Below are 22,690 nucleotides of genomic sequence, written 5' to 3'. Positions count from 1 at the left end.
TCAATAAAGATAACATTAATCAAAAATACACACTATACATTGTTAATGTGGTAAATGACTATTCTAGGTGGAAACGTCTGGTTTCTAATGAAATATCTCCATAGGTGTATAGAGGCCCATTTCCATCAACTATCACTCCAGTGTTCTAATGGTACATTGTGTTTGATAATCACCTTAAAAGACTAATGTCTGATTAGAAAACCCGTGCAATTATGTTAGCACAGCTGAAAAGAGTTATGCTGGTGATATAAGCCGTACAACTGGCCTTCCTTTGAACTTGAAGTTTGAAGAACAAAATGAATACTTCAAATATTAATCATTATTTCTAACCTTGTCAATGTCTTGACTATATTTTCTATTCAATTTTCAATTCATTTGATAAATAAAGGTGAGTTTTCATGGAAGACACGAAATTGTCTGGATGACCCCAAACTTTTGAACGGTAGTGTATATGTGTATATATATACACACACACACACACGCACGCACTGTGAGTCAGAGAGAAGGCTGCCAAGACGGCAGGTTGCTGGTGGTGGGATGGCATCATCTATCCCCGATGGTTCCCTGAGAGAGTTGTGTAGTTTGCGGTTTGAACTTGATCCAGGAGGTGATTTGCCAACTTGCTGCTGAGTGGAAATGACAAATACCGGAAGGGCTTCACATTGTGAGTGTATGAAGGAATGAGCGGTGCTTGCTTGGACCTGTGTGAGATGTGACAAAGTGTGAACAAGCTGTTGGTGGAGATATGTGTTTTGGTTTACGGCAGGATGGGGAATTGAACTGTTCTTTTATTTTTTTATTTAACTGTTCTTTTATTTGTTCAAACAAATGTTCTTTTCTAATCTTTTCTAAGTCTTATTTAATAATAATCTGAATCCTTTGGCTTTTGAGCTAACTTTTGAACTAAAGCTATACAACAACTAGATATCATCTTTGGCTATAGTGAATTTTGATGCACATTTTTTCACTGCTTTCTATCGTGCACCAAATGATTAATCAAGAAAATGATAATGAAAATAATCTTTTGTTGCAGCTTTAATCAAAAATAACTGTCGATACCTTTCCTGTTGATTTACTGAATGGCAGGAGAGAATTGTTACTGTTAACAAGACAAACATTTGAGTCAAATTTCACTTTGATAAGTCCACCAGGGGAAACAACTGTGTATCAGAGCAGTTTGATTACACATTTCTGGGCAATTGTATCAGCCTTTGAGAAACATTTAATTTTTACAAATTGTGTTTATTTCGAACGTGAAGTAGTGAGAGTCGGCCCCAGCCAGTTGGACTCATTTGAGCGTGTTGCACCATTGGTGAATTACATTTGGAAATTTAGTATCGTAGTTTTATAAAAATCCTCATACATTTAGTGCAGAGCATCCTCAACCTCAGAGCCACGCTGCTGTAACCCCGTGTGAGTCTTGTAAACAGCTTTTTTTTCTCCAGACGGTGAGGTGGCAAGATCAGGCGTGGCTGTTCCTCTGAGTATCGGCTGATTTTGTGCTGCTCGCCTCGAGCTTTCTGCTCTCCGCCCTTGAACCGAGCCTCGGAGCGAGCAGAAAATCCCTGTGATTGCATTAGTGTTGTCCAACTGTGCCACGCCCGCTCCCTCCAGACCGGCTTTTTGAGCTTGATTTATTGCTTTGACGTGTCCAGATTTATATTCCTCCTCTTGCTGAATTTGTTGACACAATCAGAAATCCCTGATGAATATCCTGGCTTTGATTCTGTGTCCTGTCTTTCTCTCTTATAGAGGGGTCAGCGTAGAGCTCAATGGGAGCCAGGTCTGCTCATAGGCTCCTTCCTGAGGGCTCTCGACCAAACCAGCTAATAAAAGTGCCACTGATATTATCCCCGATGGGAGCCCGGCTGTGCTTTGGGCGCCAGCACCCGGAGGTTAATTGTCAACCGCTTCAGTTCACGGAGGCAGACACAAATAGAGCCTGGCAGTTAAATAAAGCGCAAGTCAATTTTTTCATGAAATATAATCCCCCGTCTGCTCTGGTGCTCGTCTGTGCCCTGGAACTTTCTGTTGCTGTGGTCGTTACGAGAAAAGGACATGGGCCGTTTGGGTCGTGTCACTTCTGCTCACTGGGCTGTTGTTTCTGTGGAACCTGCACTTCCTGTGTGTCGGGTCACAGGTTTCTGCTGCTGTTTTAGTTTTAGTTGTAGAACCAGGATAAATCACTTGATTTGCCCGGCGGCCACTTTTGGAAGAAAGAAGCCAAGTTCATAAACCAAAATATGTAATATCCGACTAAATGAATAAACTTAAAAAAAGGGCTTATCTTTGTTTAATATGTGGGGCTAGAGGATGAAGAGGTATCCTCTCTTGGCACATCTTTTTTATAAACAAGATCTGTTTAATGCTTTTTGAAGACACTTATTACACACACACACACACACACATCCCTAAGTGTTACTCACACAGTGCTGCTGCCCCACGGAGGTTTTGTCAGAATAGACTACGCTAACTTTGTTGTTGTTTTCCAGAATGAGCCCCTGCGTGCCAGTAAGCGGAGCTGTTTGGTGGCCTTCATTTCACCTGGTTGGTTGGTTTATTGTGTGCAACAGCTGCTCCACTTACATTTCACAATGCTGTTGTTCAAGTTCTCGGAGCACCAAAGAGGATTAATGAAGAAAAAAAACTACTGGGAAACCATTTCAATGTTGTTGTGTTGAGAACTCTCTAATGCTTTAATCAAAGAGGATTCAGTTACGATTTTAATCCCTAGATTAAAAACTCCATGAATTTCCGAGTTGGACTTAATATACTGCATCTTAAAAACAACACATTCTCCATCCAATCCAACATATCAGATTTGTTCAGCGGCTCAGGAAGATAAGAGCAAATTCATCCCCGTCTGTCTTTTCTCAAACCGGCACTGACGGCCATGTAACGTATCTTGACCGACATTTAGAAAAAGCTGATGTCCTGGGACTCCCCATAAGTCATTAGTCCAGTGTCGGGGGTAGTAACTAACATCATTCGCAGTTAATCATTTTCTGAAGTAGCCCATTTATCGTGGAGTTAATTAAACATAAAAAAAGGTTAACAATTACAGTTTTAACAGTCTCAACCCCAAAGATATTAAATATGCCATCATCAGATCTAAGAACTCACAGTACAAGAGCAGGAACCAGGAGCATGTTGGCGCTTTTGCTTGAACAATGATGCTGATTTCCTCAGGGTTATCTCTACTTCTGAGACTGATTATTTTTTTAACAAAACGCCTGCATGGACCTCAGTTATGTGTGTATATTGACAGATACTGGGTTATTGCAGATATATTGGTATGGGTGTATACATCTTCTGATATGTAATACAATTAATAATTGCAGTACAGAAATAGCAAACTACGTTTGTGGTAATTTACAAGCAATGTCTTCATGACCGTTTGTACCGAAGAGATCACTCTACTATATACTAGAATACATCCCACTCAGTATCAGCCAATATTGCTATCAGCATGGACCTATTGCATATATTGCGAATATGAAGCTGTCTCTTGCACGTCCTTCAACAGAAAGGAAAGCTTGACTATCCCTCAAGGGCTCTGTTGATTAACTTTTAGAATAATTACTTATGTCAGAAATACCAATCTCAGTCATCTGGGCTGAGCGCCCATTTTATTTATTTCTCTATTACCGAGCCACCTGGAAATTCAGTGATTGCTGCTTTCTGTCTCCAGCATTCCTGATGAGAAGTTTCTTTGTCAGACACATTTCTGTAACAAATAACGCCGCGAGGAACATCTCAGCGGAGGCCGGGCGTCTGTTTACTCAAGTGGAGAAGAAGATTGGCGACGCCGTTTCTTCCCCTCATCCTCCCGAAGATGTGCTGCATCAGTCCGTCTGTCTCTTACTTTTAGATTCTCAAACGTTGGTGTAGTTTGCGCTGCTGCTTTATATACTCACATTCTCTGTGTGAGCAGTCCTGCTGTGCGCCATCCCTACCAATAAGATGGGGCTCTATTATGGAGTTATGGAGGGGTATCATTGAGTTTCAGGGGAAATATCAGTTGCTAAATGTCAGTAATCCGGCGCTGGCATTTGGCAAATTGAAATGGATTTTCTCTGGTCAATATTTTTCTCAACAGCCACGTCTCCTCCCCTGCCTTCGCCCTTCAAACACAAAGAGATGGGGGGAAATAATTGCTCTGCCGCTGGAAAGTGACATGAATGTGGCGTCTTCTCTCGATTGCAAACTAAGTGTTTGCAGTCAGGTCGTGGTGGACGCTGAGCGGCAGATTCATTACGACATAGCAGCTTCGTCCTTGGCCAGCAGCGCGGCCTGCTCTGCCCGCTGGCCATCTGTGAATTTAAGAGCTGGCTACTTAAAAACTCCGATATTATAGCAGGATGAAGCTGAAATGGCTCTCGTCATAACACAAGTGGGCAGCGGAAGTTCTTTTTTTGTGAACGACTGAAAGGATTCAAGTTCCACCGACGGTTGGAAAGAATACTGTTGATATTAAAATACCGCCCCGAAATATAATCTTTAAATGTTCAGGAGGTGGAAGGGTTCGAATGACATGGCTGGATTTAAGTTGAAGGACACACTAAAGTTAAACCTCTAGTCATTTTCACAATTTCTCCATCAGCTTTGTATGAAACCCTGCAATGAAGACAAGAAGACAGCCCTTTGTTCATGTTTGTTTAATCATCATGTAAACATTAATTTTGTTTTACATCCCATCAGTTCAATGATCAAGTTTAAATGTTCATGCAGAGAAAAGTTAGTTCAGGAAAACAAACGTCATGAGCAGTGAGCGCCTCCATGGATAAACAGACAAAGGAAAGAGCGCCACCTACAGGAAGTCAGACGTTTACAGAACAATAATGGCAAGAGGTCAAAGTACCGCCCACAACGTTTGACTGACAGCTGATCTCTGTGCACTGAAGAAACAACACAACAGTCAGCTATCAGCGACACACATGGAGACTAAATGAGTTCAAGAGTTCAAACTCAGAGTTTAACCCTAAAATGACTTCTGTCTATTTTAGATTACAGAACTCAGCAGTGGATCCATAAAGATAAAATGATAGTCCAGCGTAGAGAGGCTGAGTGAATGTGGTCTGGACTCTGTGGAGGAGAGTCATGGTTTCAGAGATGCTGTAGAAGGACAGAATACCTGCTCTGTGATCCAAGTACACTCCGACTCTGGAGGACTGGGGACCAGAGACGAGAGTTTGGTCAGTGTTGTACAAGAAGCTATAACCAATAGGTTCAAAATCGAACACCCAAGATTTATCATTGAGTCCAAATCCACATTCATCCCCGTCCCCTCTTCTGCTGATGGCCTTGTATGCGACTGCTATGAAAAATCCTCCTCCACCAGTCTTCTCCACCTCCCAGTAACAACGTTCAGTCAGACTGTCTCGACTCAGGACCTGATTAAAATCAGTGAATCTGTCTGGGTGACTAAGATAATACTGTTCACCCATTAATGTTGCTTTTCTGTTCCCATCAGATAATAACAGTCGTGTATGTGCTGTGTTTGGATCCAGAGTGATTTCCTGTGAATACCTTAAGAACCCAGCTCTGGTCTTGGGCTCTGGTTGCGACAGTAAAACATCCACTTCAGTCACCGTCAGTGAGACGTCTGTCCATTTCTCTCTCAGGACGTCCTGTAGCTTATCTCTGACTTCTGACACAGCCGCCGTCACGTCCTCAAAGTATCTCAGAGGACGGATGATGAAGCTGGATATAGACTCACTGAGTGGTGACAGCGAGGGGGAGTCGTGTGGATCCTTTGTGTGTGAGAGCAGCTTCAGCTCAGCGATCTCCTGCTCCAGCTTCTCCTGAAGCACTTTGACTCGACTCACTTCAGTTCTCTGCTGGGATCTGACCTGCTGCCTCACATCAGAGCTTCTGTTCTCCATGAGGCGGATCAGCTCAGTGAAGATCTTCTCACTGGCCGCCACTGTTTCATCAGCAGAGAGGTTGAGGGCCTCCACCTCCCGATGGAGCAGCTTCAGGTCTTTCTCTCTGTCCTGGATTCTCTGCTGGATGTTGAGTGGACTCCCCTCCACCTCTCTCTGCCTTTCTGCTGCAGCTGAGACTGTGTTGCAACCTTTATGAAAATCCATGAAGCAGAGAAAACAGAGAACAGATACAATGTTGATCAGCCGAACTCCTTTCTGCGCCATGTTACCTCTCGAAGACAACGCCCGTCTGAGTTTCACTTCCTCAGAAGCGACTGTGCTTTGAGCTCTGATCTAACACCATGTGTCTCTGCAGTGAACGGGGCCCGGCAGCTGCTGCACTTCACCGCCATCTTGGTTAACTTACACCCATCTGTAAAACTGTAAATCTGAAGGAGAGAGAACAAGAAAATTGTGGGGTTCTCCTTTTTGCAGAGTAGGAAGAAGAAGGGGAGGGTTTTTAAAGCTGTGGTTCATTCCAGGAAGAAGAGCAGCGCTGGCAATGCAAACTTTGTTTCCTCATTTCCAAAGTTTTACTCAGTTAAAATCTGAAAACAAACTCTTGTGTTTGAACTCTTGAACTCATTTCGTCTCCATTTTTGTTGCTGAGAGCTGATTGTTGTGTTGTGTGGCTGAATGCCGCGAGACATTCTGGCTCACATATCTCTCTAAATATAACGCTCGACGATAGAAGTTATAGATATCGTAGAAGAGGGAACAGGATTTAAGTCTCATTTTTCCCATAAAAGACAAATGAGTGAAGCAGGTTGTCTGATACATGAAGCTACGTTATCTTTATAGTCGGGCTGTCCCGAACCACGGAGCCCGTCAGCGGTCATTCTGACAGCGTTTCAGCCTCCGGGGGCAACGGGACGGATTTCTTTGGTCTGCAGTCAGCAGATATCCGGGTCAAGACTTCCTTTTCCCCTCTGCTCATTGTTTACAGTCCGGTGAGCAACTTGACGACCTGTAGAACTGGATTGTTGTCACGAGCGATCAGCTGACTTTAGCCCTGCACACAACCCGTTAACCTGCACTCAGCCGGCTCTCCTGCGACTGGTCAGCACGACGAGACCAACATCTCGTCGCGCTGCCAACAGATTCTGCGTATGAATGCAGATGCATTTCATAGAGAAAAGGCTGTCCCTGCTTTCCTGCTGTTTATTCATGTTTTTTACTGTTTGATATACAGTTTATTACTTTTTACTAAGCTCAACAAATAACAATGACAATAAAACAGTTACAATCACACTTTGTAGTAGTGAAAATAAGGATGAGTGATGGTCTGGACAAAGGCAAACAGGATGTTTTACAATCTGTTCGGCTCACAGTCGTTTAGTCTATAAAGCTTATAAAGTGGTTGACAAATGATTGTTATAAAAGTGTCTTCAAAAGCCAGAACATACGTTTATATTGATGATGATTCATGACATAAAGCTGAAAATCATCACATTGTAGAAGCTGTAACAAGCAAATGTTTTGGCATTTTATCCGTGAATACATTATTTATATTGACGACAAACGCACCAAAGAGCCACATCCAGGGAGGAGAGGGAGTGTTAAGGGTTGTATGAAAGAAATGGATAGGGACGTCAATCTCTCCCACAGCAGAGTCGTTATGGCAGCAGGAAAACTCAAACATTCAGTCTTAATACGCCTGGTTTTAGACAGGTAGACTCGTTCTGCCCACAGAGAGCGTCTCAAAGAGCTCTTCTTCTTCTTCACTCTGACAAACGCCTCACTTCCTCAAGTGAGCGAGCAGCAGCGGGAGCAGCCGAAGCGTAGAGCGCCCTAACTCTTTCTGCGAGCATATGGTGGGTGGTTTGTTCTTATTTTATTTGTCCCCTCGTCCCAAAAGTTCTCTGGATTCAGAACGGCAAATGAATGTTGTGGAGTGTTTAATCCGTTATACTTGTGGGGATTATGTTCCATTTGATATCAGATATGCATTCGTCAAATGGGTTTTGACTGCTTTCCAGTCACGCATACAAGTACACAAACACACACATGCTCACACACACACTATACATTTTCTGATTTATTTGATTATAATAATTTAAGATAGGAATATATAAGCATTTTTGCTTCTAACTATACCATTTCAGTCTTTCTGTTTTGTATATTACATATAATAATATTGTATTGCAATGCTTGACTGAATAAAACACACAACAACAACAACAACACACACACACACCTTTTGGTTGCCCCACTCATAAAAGCAAACAGATTCTTTTTTCTGGGAGCAGATTACGATTCTGTGTGATGTTCTGTACAATAATGAAGCCGTATCACTCCAACAGGGCAGATTCGTGTTCATTTGACCTGGATTGAAGGATTCTCTTTTCATATGTCACCGCTGATAAGGGAGATATTTAACGGACGCGGCACGCACCGAGGGCCGCAGCATCAGGACGCTTTGTTCTTGTGGTGGGAGAACAGAACATCTAAGCAATGGTTTTAATGTAAGAATACAGTGTGCCGCGAAGTAGTCAACATTCACACACACTTTTGAGGTACATGCACTTTTCATTTTCTGCTCCTCTTTCCTTCACTCTGGCAGGGAAATATTCTCCTTTTGACTGCACCGCTGTTAGACAGCTGGAGATACCTGTTACTTTTCAGCTAAAGGAAACATTTGAAAAGCTTATGCAATTCAACACATGGTTTGAGATTGATCCCGTGGTTGACAACCAAAAGAGGTGTTTTAGTTAGCATTTCCACTTCAGATGATTTTCCTCTCAAAACTCCCATATTATAATTTAAATAATTGTTCAAGTTCACGGCATCACATACAAATCAGGTTGGCTGGTGGACTGTAAAATCATCGTGCACGGTATTATTTATTTATACATTTACATTTATATTGATATATATATATATACACACCATGATATAATTAATTTATAAATATTGATACATATATTATATTGAGATCTAGTCAGTGATTGTGTACACATTTCTTCCCTGTTGCCTAAAGTACCGGCTAAATACTGGCTAACTATGTTTTTACATTTCACTTTTTCTCTTCTATTGATATGCTGCAAACGACAGTATGCACACTATGAATAAAGTATGGTGTAACAAACTGACACGAGTCAATGGCAGTTAATAATCTGAGTAAACGCGACTCTAATTTCTAAGCATGATGGTTTCATAGGATACGTTATAGCCATGAATTGCATGTCTTCCACAGTGGGGAACATTAGTGTGGTGCGACACTGGCACACTTCTCAGTCGTTGCGTGTGACTTCTCTGTTGTTGTTGTTGTTGTTGTTGATGGGAACACTTGATGAATATTCTTGCTGCTGGAATGTAAATAAATTAACGCAGTAACCCCCAAAAAAGAAAAGGGAAAGTCTCAAGTGCAGAGCAATAGTGAGGAGAGGGTTAACTCCTCCGCCACATGATGGCTGTGTGAGGTGACTGCCCCCTGCTGGGCTCTGCTTGGCTCTGCTGGGACCAGCAGGCTGCGAACCTCCCTGATGAGCCATGAACTTTGCTGCCACTCGTTCATACGGATGCAGCGTGTGGAGAAACACCATTATTCTGTTTTCGTTGCATTAGTTTTCTCTACTTCAGTTCATTAATGCAGAGACATTATCAAATGAGAATGGTGTTGGAATTCAACATGTATTACCACTAAGGACGTGTACTTAAGTATAGTTTAGATCTGTAAGTATCGACATGTCATGGCACTTTTACTCAGGGCATTTCAGAGGGAAATATTGTATTTTTGTACTTGTCTTCATTTATCTGATGTGATATTTTTTATATTTTACAGATTTATTTTTCTACAAAATGATGAGCTTCTCAAACATGCATTGATGAGTAAAACAAACTGTCCCTCTTATCTAGTCAGTTTAGTCTGGAAAAGAGTCCACAAAGTCTTATTTGCTAGTTTCAAGACGCAGACATATTTATTGTCGGTCTGAATTATAGTTGGATACATATTGACACGCAGATTAAACAGCCCAACACTTTAAAACCAGCTTCATCTTAAACAACCATATATCAGTGGACTTATTTGGCATAACTAGTACTTTCACTTCTGTTACTTAAAGTACATTTAGCTAATAATGTTTCTTGACACTTTTACTTGTAACCGAAAGAGAAAGACAATAATAATTTGCCACCTCAGTGATGAGTAAGGACCCAAAAGACTTGTGTAAATAGCTCAGGAATTTAATTATTCGTACATTCATGAACCTCATGAATGCAATAACATCTAGAAATTGTATTAATTCTCTTGCACAGGCCCCGGAGCAGTCAAGAGTGCTGGACGGTTACATTAGAGGGGAACTTGTGCGTGACCGTGTCACCAGCAGCAAAGCGTTGACCTCAAATAATAATTTGTTATCTCGTACTTGGATGACTTTTGAAGCGAGACCTTGGCTGGGAATATGACAGGAATTAAGTAATTTGTCTGGACCCCCACTCTCAATCTCAAGAGTGGTTATTTGTTTGTGCTCCGGTCTCATTCCCCTGAAGAACAGCAGGAAGGCGGAGAGGAGGAGGAAGAAGAGTGAGAGAAAGACTGTAAATATTCTCCCAAACGCATTAATTGAAATGGAATTTTAACTGCTCACTGGACCGTGGTGGCAAGAACCAGGTGCCTGGGACGGAGCGCTTTTGCATTGCAAATGTAATTTTCTTTTTCTTTTCCCCCCCATTGCCCAGGAGCCACTCGAAAATTGCTACCAGCTATGTTTTTTCATGAGCTATTTTCTTCAGGTTGAGCCTCTCATTATTCCTATACACATTGCGATTATTTTTTTTGGATTGAGCTACAGTGCGGTCCTGTTGTTTATGGAGCGAGAGCGTCAGGCTTTATGGGAAATTGTATTCTCTTCATGCTCAGATAGAGCCTAATGGAGGGGACATTTTGATTGCACAATATGTATGGGGAAATAAATAGCTGATGTGGTTTCATTCATCACACGATTGGATGGGGGCACTTCTTGTCTATTATTTTGTAATTTTCAAATGTATTGCCTCTTTGGTCTATGCTAAGTAGGGGACTGCTGCAGTGATTTATATAGAAATTGATGTTTAGATATTTATTTTCCTCGGTACATACAAAACTCTGAATAGTCGCATCCTCATACGGAATATGTTCTTGCCAGAAGTGGAGGAATTCTTCAGATACTTGAATAAAACTTACCTCACTATAAAAAAACACATTACAAGTTAAAGTCCTGCATTGAAAATGTTACTTCAACCACTATATTGGATATTTCTATACTAACAATGTGAAAGGAGTCGCTCAGTGATAAACCGACAAAGAATGATAACATGCAAATGCAGCTCTGCGTTAAAGGCGCTTCATTGTGAGTCGCTGGTCATTGTCTCTCTTGTCCGGTCTGCAGCTTAACTTTCTTTATTCGCTCTCCCAGCGCCGTTTCCATCCGCAGCGCGCAGCTGTTTGCAGAGAGAAAGCTCTGATAAACCACCTGTACACGACCTGCCCAGCACCAAACAACAGGCGGCAAGTAGCTGGGGAACATAGTGCAGAATTTATTATCCAAAGAGACAGATATTTCTCTCAGTAGTTAGTGGTTACCAAAAAAAGATGATGTGTCAACGTTGTGCTGATAACCTGTTGACACTGAAATCTGTGTTTTTAGGTTTAAGTGCAGTACATGAGTAAATGGACCTCCCGGTAGTTATATTCTACTACTTGCTATCTTAATTTCTGAGCTACGGATGCTTTAATTAGAAGGTCACCAGCAATAACTCTCTGGCCGTTTTCCCTTCTCTATAAAACCGAGTCATACAGGCTCACTGCAAGCAAGAGAAGATTATAGCACTTCAGTGTCCTGGGTCACGATGATCCCTCGCACTCTTTCAGAGAACTGAGATCCTGAACTCTTCAGAGTGGGTTTTAGCACCTTTAAAAAATAAAAATAAAACCTCAAAGCCTTCGGTGGCAGATTGTTAAATGTAACAACCTGGGGCAAAAACCAGACGAGGTTCTGCAGTTCATGACCATCATTTTCTGATTTGATGGTCACAAACAAGACCGGTGCAGTCGCGGATGGAGTCATATTCCCTAAGCAAAATGTTTTAACATTGACCGAAAGCTCTAATGTTGAAACCTCATCGTCGCTCTACTGCCTCACTGCTCGTGGTCAGAGTCCACATTACCGCTGGCGCTCCCCAGCTCCCCGACTGTTCGCCTCTCTCGATGTCCAGCCTGTCAGCTTCTCCGTCAAACGACTCGTGATCGCCCTGATGGACGAGCAAACTAGGAGAGCGGTCGCGAGTCTCGCACCCCGCTACGCCCACGTCGAGCCTTGCAATCGCCCCGAGAGTTTGGCACATAATTTCCCCTGTGACTTGTGGCCAGATTGAGGTTGAAAGAGACACGGAAACGTTCGGTCCTCATGAGAACAGATGGATGTTGCAGTGCTGCAGACTGAGCACAGGATTTTTTTTACCTGCCCTTTTGCTTTACAAGCGGTCGGTTTCATGCTCCATAATGGATTCCTGATGACAAGCTTTCACAGCACATTTTCAGAAACAACCTAAAAATGCATTTTCTTTTTTTGGAATGACGTAGAACAGACGGTATGTCCTTTCAGGAAACTGATCCATTTTGTAAAATACTTTTAGTATATCAAGCACTTCTTATTTGTCCTCTTTGTGCTATTTCAGACAAGATCAAAGTTGAGCGCCTTCTGTGATCAAAGATGGGCGGTAATGCCATGACATGATTGCATGATGTAACATACATGCAATCGGTAGAATGCCAGGGCAGCACCACCAAATGTTTGATCTCGTGTCTGAAAAGCAAAGCCTCAGGCGCGTCCCGTGGGATGTTTGATGTTGGAGATCAGAGCGTGTGGCGGTGCAGGCACTTTGGCGGCGGGGGCTTCACCACTACAGCACGCCACCTCCAATCGTCTCACCATCAGATAACTTCAAAGAATGTGCGAAACACCACTTCCTAAAAACCTGGAGTTCCCACTGGTCTTGTTTGTTGGATTAGAAGCAGGTTATTGAAGTTTCCTGGGGAAAAAAATAAATAAAACACATCTTTGACTGCCCGAAATCTATTATCACCTCAGGCTCTGAGATATTGGAGCACAACGCAGCTTTTTTCATCATTCTCTGATTCTTCTCTTTTCTGCACATTGATCTCTTCAGCTCTGCCAATAGTTTCTCCAATAGTTCCCATTTCTTATGCATTATTCATCACTTAGCTCTTTTTGCCAGGCCATAATACCTCTTATGGTCAGACCATCCTTGTGTGTTCTGCAATATTTAAAACAAAGACGCCCCAGCTGTTGCTTTCTTAGCAGAGATGCTGAAACAGAAAATGTGGATTACGAGGTCCCTAATCCTCTGCCTGTGATTGTAACTGTAGTCACACCGTGGTAACTCGAGCTCCCTGTGGTGATGCTAACGTGCTGCGGATGCATAGCAGCTGGTACAATGTTTACCATGTGTGCTATCTGTTAGCATGCGATAAAGAAAGTCAAGCTGAAGCTGATGGGAATGTTGTTAGTTTCATCAACCAAATAGTTAATGAAATTAAAAGTCTGACCTGATGACGGTGCAAAATTAAAAGTTAAAAAAGTCTTCAAAGGATTGATGTTCTTTCAAAGGAGGTTGAGTTATTTCACTGAAAAAGGGAAAACCGTGACGGGTCAGAGAATCACCAAAGTCAGCTGAATTTATCTTCTTGGGACCTTGAATATCTGTGACAAATATTTATGGAAATCCATTCTTTAGCCGCCACGATATTTCACTCTGTCACAGATGTCAACCTGCTGGTGGCGCGAGATGAAACGTCACCGGAGCATCTCAGTCAGTGGGATTTATCCTCTGGGGAACATGTTGGTCCAGTATTTCATGACTACTCATCCAATAGTTGAGATATTTCACGCCGAAGTGGTGAAAAAAAAAAAAGTACGACAACTAGACAACCATTTGTCAGCTCTGCTTGAATGATTATATATCATGTGTGTATTTTATTATTAATTCTATTACTATTAGCTGTGATGGGCTGCAGCTCCCCGCGGCCCTCAATAGGATTAGAGGTGTTACGTCCTAGAGATACTGGACCCCAAAGCAAAAGACTTAGAGAGATGATCAAAAGCAAAAAGTTTATTCTTAGATAAGCAGAGGCAAAGAAAAAAGGCAGTGGAGGCAGGAAGCTGGCTGGCACGGAGACGTCAGAGACAGGAGGCACAAATCCAGGATAGCAGCGAGACACACCGTAGGGTCGAACACAAGGAATTATCTGGCAGGGAAGTGGCAAGAGGACTGGGCCTTTATACACAGGTGATTAGGTGAGTGGAAACAGGTGTGCCTCGCTTGCTGCTGGGAGGAGCCAGAAGAAAAACACAAAAAGGCACACAACAAAACCATAACTAAACTGAATCATCACAGTACCCCCCCCTCAACGGACGCCTCCTGGCGTCCTACCAGGCTTGTCCGGGTACCTAATATAAAAGTCCCTAAGGAGATCAGGGTCCAAAATAAGGGAAAGGGAGATCCACGAACGCTCCTCTAGCCCGTATCCCTCCCAATCCACCAAGTACTGGAACCCCCGGCCTCGCCTACGCACATCCAACAACCGCTGGACGGTGAAAGCAGGGTGATTGTCAATAATCCGGGGGGGAGGAGGGGGCTCGGCCGGAGGACTCAGAGGACTGGAGGAAACTGGTTTGAGCAGTGAAACATGGAATGATGGGTGGACCCTCAAGCCAGCAGGCAGCTTGAGCCTAACCACAGCGGGATTAATAATCCGTTCAATCACAAACGGCCCAATGTACCTGGGTGCCAGTTTGCGGGACTCAGTCTGGAGTGGAAGATCACGGGAGGACAACCAGACCTTCTGGCCGGGCTGGTAGTCCGGGGCTGGAGTGCGATGGCGGTCTGCAAGTCTTTGGTTGCGAGCAGCAGTGCGAGTGAGAGCTGCCCGGGCTTCATGCCAGACTCTGCGGGCACGCCGAAGATGCCCCTGCACTGAGGGAACTGCCACATCCCTCTCCTGGGTGGGGAAGAGAGGGGGTTGGAACCCCATAGAAGCCATGAATGGAGACATACCTGTGGCGGAGCAAACCAGGGAGTTGTGGGCATATTCAACCCAAGGCAGGTGGGAGGCCCAGGAGACTGGATGGCGAGAAGAGACACAGCGAAGGGCTGCCTCCAGGTCCTGATTAGCACGCTCAGTCTGGCCATTGGTCTGCGGGTGGTAACCTGATGACAGACTGGCCGACGCCCCCAACGCCTGGCAAAAAGCCTTCCAAACTCGAAAGGTAAATTGCGGACCCCTGTCTGAAACAATGTCCTGAGGAATGCCATGCAATCTAAAAACATGCTGGGTGACTAGTGTAGCAGTCTCCAGAGCAGAAGGTAATTTAGGCAGGGGAATGAAATGTGCGGCCTTGGAAAAGCGGTCAACAATAGTCAGGATAACTGTATTACCCTCCGATGGGGAAGACCCGTCCACGAAGTCCATGGCGATGTGAGACCAAGGCCGATGAGGAATGGGAAGAGGCGGAGAAGGCCAGCAGGGGCGCGGTGGGATGCCTTACTGCGGGCGCAGACGGAGCAGGCGGCGACATACTCCTTGGTGTCAGAGGACATGGAGGGCCACCAGAAGCGTTGCTGGAGGAGGCCTAGAGTCAGTGCTCCTGGATGGCAAGCTATCTTAGCATCATGTCCCCACTGGAGCACTGAAGATCTGGCGTGCGGTGGAACGAACATCCGACCCGGTGGACAATCCTCAGGAGCTGGATGGTCCTCTTGTGCCTCCTGGACCACCCTCTCAACTTCCCACCTGGCTGCTCCCACCACACAGGAGGATGGCAGAATGGTCCCCACGGAGGACTCCTCAACCGGAGGAGCGAACTGACGTGACAGGGCATCCGCCTTGACGTTCCGTGAGCCTGGCCGATAGGTGAGGGTGAAGCTGAACCGGCCCAGAAAAAGCGCCCACCGAGCCTGGCGAGAGTTGAGCCTACGAGCAGAACGGAGATACGATAAGTTTCTGTGGTCAGTCCATACCACAAACGGGTGAGTCGTGCCCTCCAGCCAGTGCCTCCATTCCTGTAGGGCTAAGACTACTGCCAGCAGCTCCCGGTTGCCCACATCATAGTTCCTTTCTGCCGGGGAGAGCCGGCGGGAAAAGAAGGCGCAGGGATGCAACTTCTGGTCGGAGGCTGAGCGCTGGGAGAGGACTGCCCCGACACCAGTGTCGGAGGCATCCACCGACTACGAAGGAGCTGAAGAATCAGGATGAGACAACACAGGAGCAGAGGAAAACAAACACTTCAACCTAGCAAAAGCAGCCTCAGCTGCAGATGACCACACAAAGGGAACTTTAACTGAGGTGAGCTTGGTGAGTGGGGCGGCTGCTCGACTATAGTCACGAATAAACCTGCGGTAAAAATTGGCAAAACCAAGGAACCTTTGGAGTTGCTTTCTCGTTGTAGGAGTGGGCCATTCGGCCACTGCCATGACTTTGGCAGGGTCGGCTCTGACCTGCCCTTTCTCGATCACAAAACCCAGGAATGAAACAGAGGAAACATGAAATGCACACTTCTCAGCCTTCACATAAAGTCTGTTTTCTAGCAGTCTCTGCAGCACCAACCTCGTGTGTTGGACATGTTCTTGGGGGTCACGATAGAAAATGAGGATATCATCAAGATAAACAAAGACAAATCTGTTAAGCATATCACGAAGGACATCATTAATGAGTGCCTGAAACACAGCAGGGGCGTTAGTTAACCCAAAAGGCATAACAAGATACTCAAAATGTCCCAGGAGTCTTAAATGCAGTCTTCCACTCGTCTCCCTCCCTTATCCTTACTAGGTGGTAGGCATTTCGGAGGTCCAACTTTGAGAAGATGGTGGCTTGATGGAAGCAACCAAAAGCTGAATCTATGAGCGGAGAGGATATTTATTCTTCACTGTGATATCATTCAAGCCCTGAAATCAATACAGGGCGGAGTCTTATCCTTCTTGGCAACAAAAAAACCCTGCCACCAATGGAGAGCGAGAAGGGCGAATGAGACCAGTAGCAACAGAGTCAGTGATATAAGTCTCCATGGCTTCCCTTTCAGGCCTGGAGATATTATATAGTCTGCTCAGAGGCAAGGGAGCACCGGGGAGCAAGTCAATGCCACAGTCATAAGGTCGGTGAGGTGGTAGAGACAGGGCACGATCCTTGCTGAAAACCTCCTGGAGGTCATGATACTCCGAGGGAACTGACGTGAGGTCAACAGGCTTAGGGGGAACAGGTTTGGAAGTAACAGTGGTGGGTATGGCAGAGTGCAAACAGTGAGAGTGGCAGAACAAACTCCAATTGATGATGGATAAGGTGGTCCAGTCTATGTGTGGGTTGTGGAGTTTAAGCCAGGGGAGACCTAACACAAGCGGAGCAAGGGGTGAGGGAATGAGATAAAGGGAAATGGTCTCATGATGATTACCTGAGAGTAACAGTGACACTGGGGCAGTACGGTGAGTTACACGGGCTAGAAGTCTACCATCAAGAGAAAAAATGTCCTTGGGCTCGGGAAGGGGTTCTGAGGGAAGATTTGACTGGAAAACAACATCAGAGTCAATAAAGTTCTCGTCAGCCCCTGAATCCACTAAGACTTGGAGGGGAAGGGAAACTTGTGCACAGGAAACAGTACCCTTTAATCAGAATCAGAATCAGAAACAGGTTTATTGCCAAAGAATGAATGTTTTCACAAACAAACGAGGAATTTTTTTTGGTGGAAGGTGCAACATTTGGACATGACAAACAACAATCAACGCAAGGAGGGAGGAGGAGTGGGAGGAAGAGGGAGGAGGAGGAAGAGGAAGGAGCGGGAAGAAGGAGGAGAGAGGAAGGTGGAAGAAGAGGTGGTAGTCCTGGGGGTGACAGTCAGTCAGTCCCGGGGTCCATTGATGAGCCCGACCGCCGTCGGGAAAAAGCTATTGGTGTGGCGGGAGGTCGTGGTCATGATGGACGCAGCCTCCTCCCGAGGAGGGACTCGAACAGGGAGTGTCCAGGGTGGGAAGGGTCGGCGACAATCTTTCTGGCCCGCTTCAGTGACCTGGAAGTGAACAGGACCTGGAGGGAAGGCAGATTGCAGCCGATAACCCTCTCGGCCCGGCGGATGATGCTCTGCAGCCTGCGCTTGTCTTTGGCTGTGGCTGCAGGGTGCCAGACGGTGATGGAGGAGCAGATGATGGACTCAACGATGGCCGTGTAGAACTGTACCATCATCTTCCCTGGCAGGTTGAATTTCCTCAGCTGCCTCAGGAAGAACATCCTCTGCTGGGCCTTCTTGGAGGTGGAGCCGATGTTCAGCTCCCACTTGAGGTCCTGGGAGATGATGGAGCCCAGGAAGCGGTAGGACTCCACAGCGTCGACGGGGGAGTCACACAGGATGAGAGGGGCGGGTGGGGCTGCATTCCTCCTGAAATCCACAACCATCGCCACTGTCTTCAGAGCGTTGAGCTCCAGGTTGTTCTGGCTGCACCAGGTCACCAGGTGGTCAGTCTCCCACCTGTAGGCGGTCTCGTCACCGCCAGAGATGAGTCCAATGAGGGTGGTGTCATCCGCGAACTTTAGGAGCTTGACGGACTGGTGACTGGAGGTGCAGCTGTTGGTGTACAGGGAGAACAGCAGAGGGGAGAGAACACAGCCTTGGGGGGAACCCGTGCTGGTGGTCCGGGAGCCTGAGGCGTGTTTCCCCAGCCTCACGTGCTGCTTCCTGTCGGTCAGGAAGTCTGTGATCCACCTGCAGGTGGAGTCGGGCACGTGCAGCTGGGAGAGCTTGTCCTGCAACAGGGACGGGATGATGGAATTGAAGGCAGAGCTGAAGTCCACAAACAGGATCCTGGCGTAGGTTCCTCGGGAGTCCAGATGCTGGAGGATGTAGTGAAGGGCCATGTTGACTGCATCGTCTGCAGACCTGTTGGCTCTGTAGGCGAACTGCAGGGGTCCAGGAGTGGGTCGGTGATGGTCTTGAGGTGTGACAGGACCAAGCGTTCAAGGACTTCATGACCACAGAGGTCAGGCGACGGGCCTGTAGTCATTGAGTCCTGTGATCTTGGGTTTTGGGGACGGGATGATGGTGGAGGCCTTGAAGCAGGCTGGAACGTGGCATGTCTCCAGGGAGGTGTTGAAGATGTCGGTGAACACCGAGACAGCTGGTCCGCACAGTGCTTCAGGGTGGAGGAGGAGTCGGAGTCCGTGCCCGCTCCCTTGCGGCGGTTCTGCTTTTAAACAGCCTGGTGACTGCTCTCTCCAGGATGACGAGGGGCGTCGCTGAGTTGATGGAGGGTGCTCCAGAGGTGTGAGCCCCTGATGGGCTGGGGGAGGGTGGGCTGATGGTCTGTGGCTAACTGGAGGCGATTAACGAGGGCAGGGGAGACGGATGTATGGCTCACCAGCGCCCCTCCCCTGGCTGATGAGCCTGCTCTTTTGGCAGGACGGAACAGTTGGCTCGAATGTGGCCAGCCTGGCCACAGTATATGCAGAGCTTCTGGAGGAAGCGGCGTTCACGTTCGGCATGTGAGAGCCTCATTCTCCCAAGCTGCATAGGCTCCTCTGGGCTTAGAGATGAGGAGGCTGATGGAAGTGGGTCCCGGTAGGGAAACGGCTCCAGGCGTGGGTTAGGAGGTGCAGACTGTCCAGCCGGACGTGGTGACTTGGGTTGGGAAAAGGGGAGAGGGAATCTCTGCTTGCCTGTTCTCTCCCTACGCCTCTCACGAAGGCGATTATCTAAGCGAATGGCTAAAGAGATTAATTCCTCAAGGGACGAGGTCTCATCTCGAGCAGCTAGCTCGTCCTTTAACTCCGCGTTTAATCCACGGGAAAAAACTGTCTGTAGAGCCGCCTCACCCCACCCGCTCTCTGCTGCAAGACTGCGGAAATCAATGGAGTATGTAGAGACTGACTCTGAACCCTGATGTAAAGAAAGGAGTCGACACGCCTCCTTACCCTGAAGCGGGTGGTCAAAAACGTTAAGCATTTCGGTCTCAAACACAGGAAAGGAGTTATAGATAGCTGGATTACCCTTGGCTATGACCACCGCCCATGCAGACGCTTTACCCGATAACAAACTCATAACGAAAGCTATCCTAGTCTTGTCAGAGGAGTAAGTTAAAGGCTGCTGATCAAAGACTAGGGAGCACTGGTGAAGAAACTGACTGCATGTCCCTGAATCACCTGAATACCTCACAGGGGTGGGGATGAATGGTTCACGGGGTTGGCCGGGATGAATGACTTGAATCTCTGGAGCTGGAGGCGGTGAAGCAGGAGCTGGAGCCGTCAGAACGTTGAGCTGGGTGGAAAACTGGGTCAGGCGGCTGCTGAGCTGAGTTACACCGGCATCAAGGTTCTGGAGGGATTCCATGATTCCTTGCAGAGCTCGTTCGTGCTGCCCCACACGAGCTCCTTGTGAGGAAAGAGCCTGCTTAATTCTCTCAGTCTCTGCGGGGTCCATACTGTGGCCAGATAATTCTGTTACGTCCTAGAGATACTGGACCCCAAAGCAAAAGACTTAGAGAGATGATCAAAAGCAAAAAGTTTATTCTTAGATAAGCAGAGGCAAAGAAAAAGGCAGTGGAGGCAGGAAGCTGGCTGGCACGGAGACGTCAGAGACAGGAGGCACAAATCCAGGATAGCAGCGAGACACACCGTAGGGTCGAACACAAGGAATTATCTGGCAGGGAAGTGGCAAGAGGACTGGGCCTTTATACACAGGTGATTAGGTGAGTGGAAACAGGTGTGCCTCGCTTGCTGCTGGGAGGAGCCAGAAGAAAAACACAAAAAGGCACACAACAAAACCATAACTAAACTGAATCATCACAAGAGGTTCGGATAATGGAATGAAATGGAATATATTACGTCCAACAAAATAATTTTCAATCCTCTTCTTTTTCTTGCCTGGTAGTTACAGTATGTTGTATATTTGTTTCTTTCACACAATATATTTGTTGTATTGCAAATAAGAAATATTTGCCTTTTCAAAGTATATTTATTGTTATTTGTCAGCTGGCTGATTCACGATGCAACTGGAAAGCCTCACCTGGATTTACTCTTCAGTTCCAGCTATTAAACTACTGACAAGTTGTTTAAAGTGCTCTCTCTCTCTCTCTCCCCCCACAGAGGAAGTCGCTGATCGCCACCAGTCTGATTGTGGTGGTGTCGCTCTTCGTGGTCGTGGTGAACTACTCAGAGAAGCCCTACTTTCTCCTGCAGCCAGTGTTCGGGCAGACGTTCAGCAGCCACTGGATGTTTTCCAAGCAGCCGTACAAGGCCTTCAAGCCTCATCTGGGCTATGTGAGCATCCCCAAACAGGAGGTGAGGGACTCGGACCAAACACACACACACACACACACACCTACACACACACACACACACACACACACACACACACACACACTGACCACCAGGCAGAATCAGAAACAGCATTTTCATTCATTAAAACTTCATATTGGTTTCATCTGTTCAAAGATGTTTGACTGGACTTTGCTTCGTGATACATTGCCTGCTGCAATTACACATTTCTTTCACCTAGTTTGTAATTTCTGCAAATTCATAAATATTGCTGCTTTCGTGATATATTGTGACTCAGACATATTTTTTCAATGGAAATCTTTGAGCGTGTGTCTTTAACTTAAAAGGTCAAGTTTGTAATATTAAATGGGTTGTACAAGATACTTAATCATAGTCAGTGTATGACTACAGTAGGTGGCGGGCAGCACAACCCACTTAGCAGAATTAAAAAAAGGAGAAGAACAGTCTAAGGCAGAAAGGTGGTCTTATAGTGCTGTTATGAACTTTATAAAAGTTTTCAGTCAAAGGTTAATCAAATTAGCCATCGACACATTTTTTAATACCATTCGGTGGTCCATGAAGTCACGTCTTAGCAGGGATATGGACACTTAGAGCACTAACCTGTCCTGAGTGTAGGCCTGAGTGTAGGATCCTTTTCAAACTAATCTTATTCTTAGGTGGGGCAGATAAAAAACGTACGAAGAAATTTGACACTCGAAGACCAACCATGAATAAAAGTTGAATAATACACTTAAAGGGACTTTTACTTTGGAAAACTTCTATTTTGGTTGAGTAAAATATTTGATTTTCATTATGAGTATGTTGTCAGATGTCCTGAAGTCGAGTATATCAGTCAGTCAGGAATCGTTCATACATTTATTTTGACAGCAGCCCCAAAATCATCTTAAAATCATCTTAAACTGAACGTTGACACATAAGTCCGTTTCTAGCTCTCCCTCCCCCATCGGCTCTGCTCCATTGAAACATCCACGGTCAGCTCAATCTGGGCCGTTTGAATGCATTTACCATGGACGTCAACATATGGGTGGGTGCACTCCAGTTGTAGAATCGTCTGTTGAGAATGACAGTGACATATTACCCATAACGTTGTCCATGACAGAGGTTGCTTGCAGCGTTTGCCGTGTCTCATGCTGCTATTTCAGGCAACGTATGAAACATTGTCCCAAAGTGTTTCCATACTTTGCAATGTGTGTAATATCTACTGAACTTTGGATTCAAAAAGTCGGATCCCTGGTGATCTTGAACCTTTGTTGTTTTCTACAATCTCACTTTGGCTTTTTTCTTGACTAACATGACATCATTTTACTCAGACCAAGACAATAAAAGTGCTAACTTCCTCTAACCTCCACAGAGACCACATTTAAGCAAATATATTGATGCCGTTTCAAATCTTCTGCTCAATATTTCATCAGCTCTGTCTCACCACCACATTCTGCACCCCGAGCACGCC

The 22,690-nt window shown here is 45.7% G+C and overlaps 2 protein-coding genes across 3 annotated transcripts in view; one reads left to right on the top strand and one right to left on the bottom strand.

Moving 5' to 3' along the window:
- The window catches only part of st6galnac3 (ST6 (alpha-N-acetyl-neuraminyl-2,3-beta-galactosyl-1,3)-N-acetylgalactosaminide alpha-2,6-sialyltransferase 3), a 76,509-nt gene that overhangs the window by 5,821 nt on the left and 47,998 nt on the right, over positions 1-22,690 (top strand). For both annotated transcript variants that reach the window (XR_008832550.1, XM_056420949.1), the window contains exon 2: positions 21,049-21,243. Coding sequence is in view for 1 of the 2 variants with exons in the window: in XM_056420949.1 (XP_056276924.1) it covers positions 21,049-21,243 (195 nt within the window). In the remaining variant the exon portion in view is untranslated. The remainder of the gene's footprint in view (positions 1-21,048; positions 21,244-22,690) is intronic.
- Positions 4,643-6,879, bottom strand: LOC130197955 (tripartite motif-containing protein 16-like). The gene has a single exon (XM_056420948.1). The coding sequence runs from the start codon at positions 6,150-6,152 to the stop codon at positions 4,998-5,000; it is 1,155 nt and encodes a 384-aa protein (XP_056276923.1). The 5' UTR covers positions 6,153-6,879; the 3' UTR covers positions 4,643-4,997.

The sequence above is a fragment of the Pseudoliparis swirei genome, chromosome 8 (assembly GCF_029220125.1).
Source record: "Pseudoliparis swirei isolate HS2019 ecotype Mariana Trench chromosome 8, NWPU_hadal_v1, whole genome shotgun sequence".
Lineage (NCBI taxonomy): Eukaryota > Metazoa > Chordata > Actinopteri > Perciformes > Liparidae > Pseudoliparis > Pseudoliparis swirei.
The sequence above is the reverse complement of the archived record's forward strand: the minus strand, read 5'-3'. Positions and strand labels throughout refer to the sequence as shown.

What these genes read in the sequence shown, in the direction of transcription:
- LOC130197955 (XM_056420948.1), bottom strand. Translation starts at nt 6,152, where the DNA reads ATGGCGCAGAAAGGAGTTCGGCTGATCAACATTGTATCTGTTCTCTGT.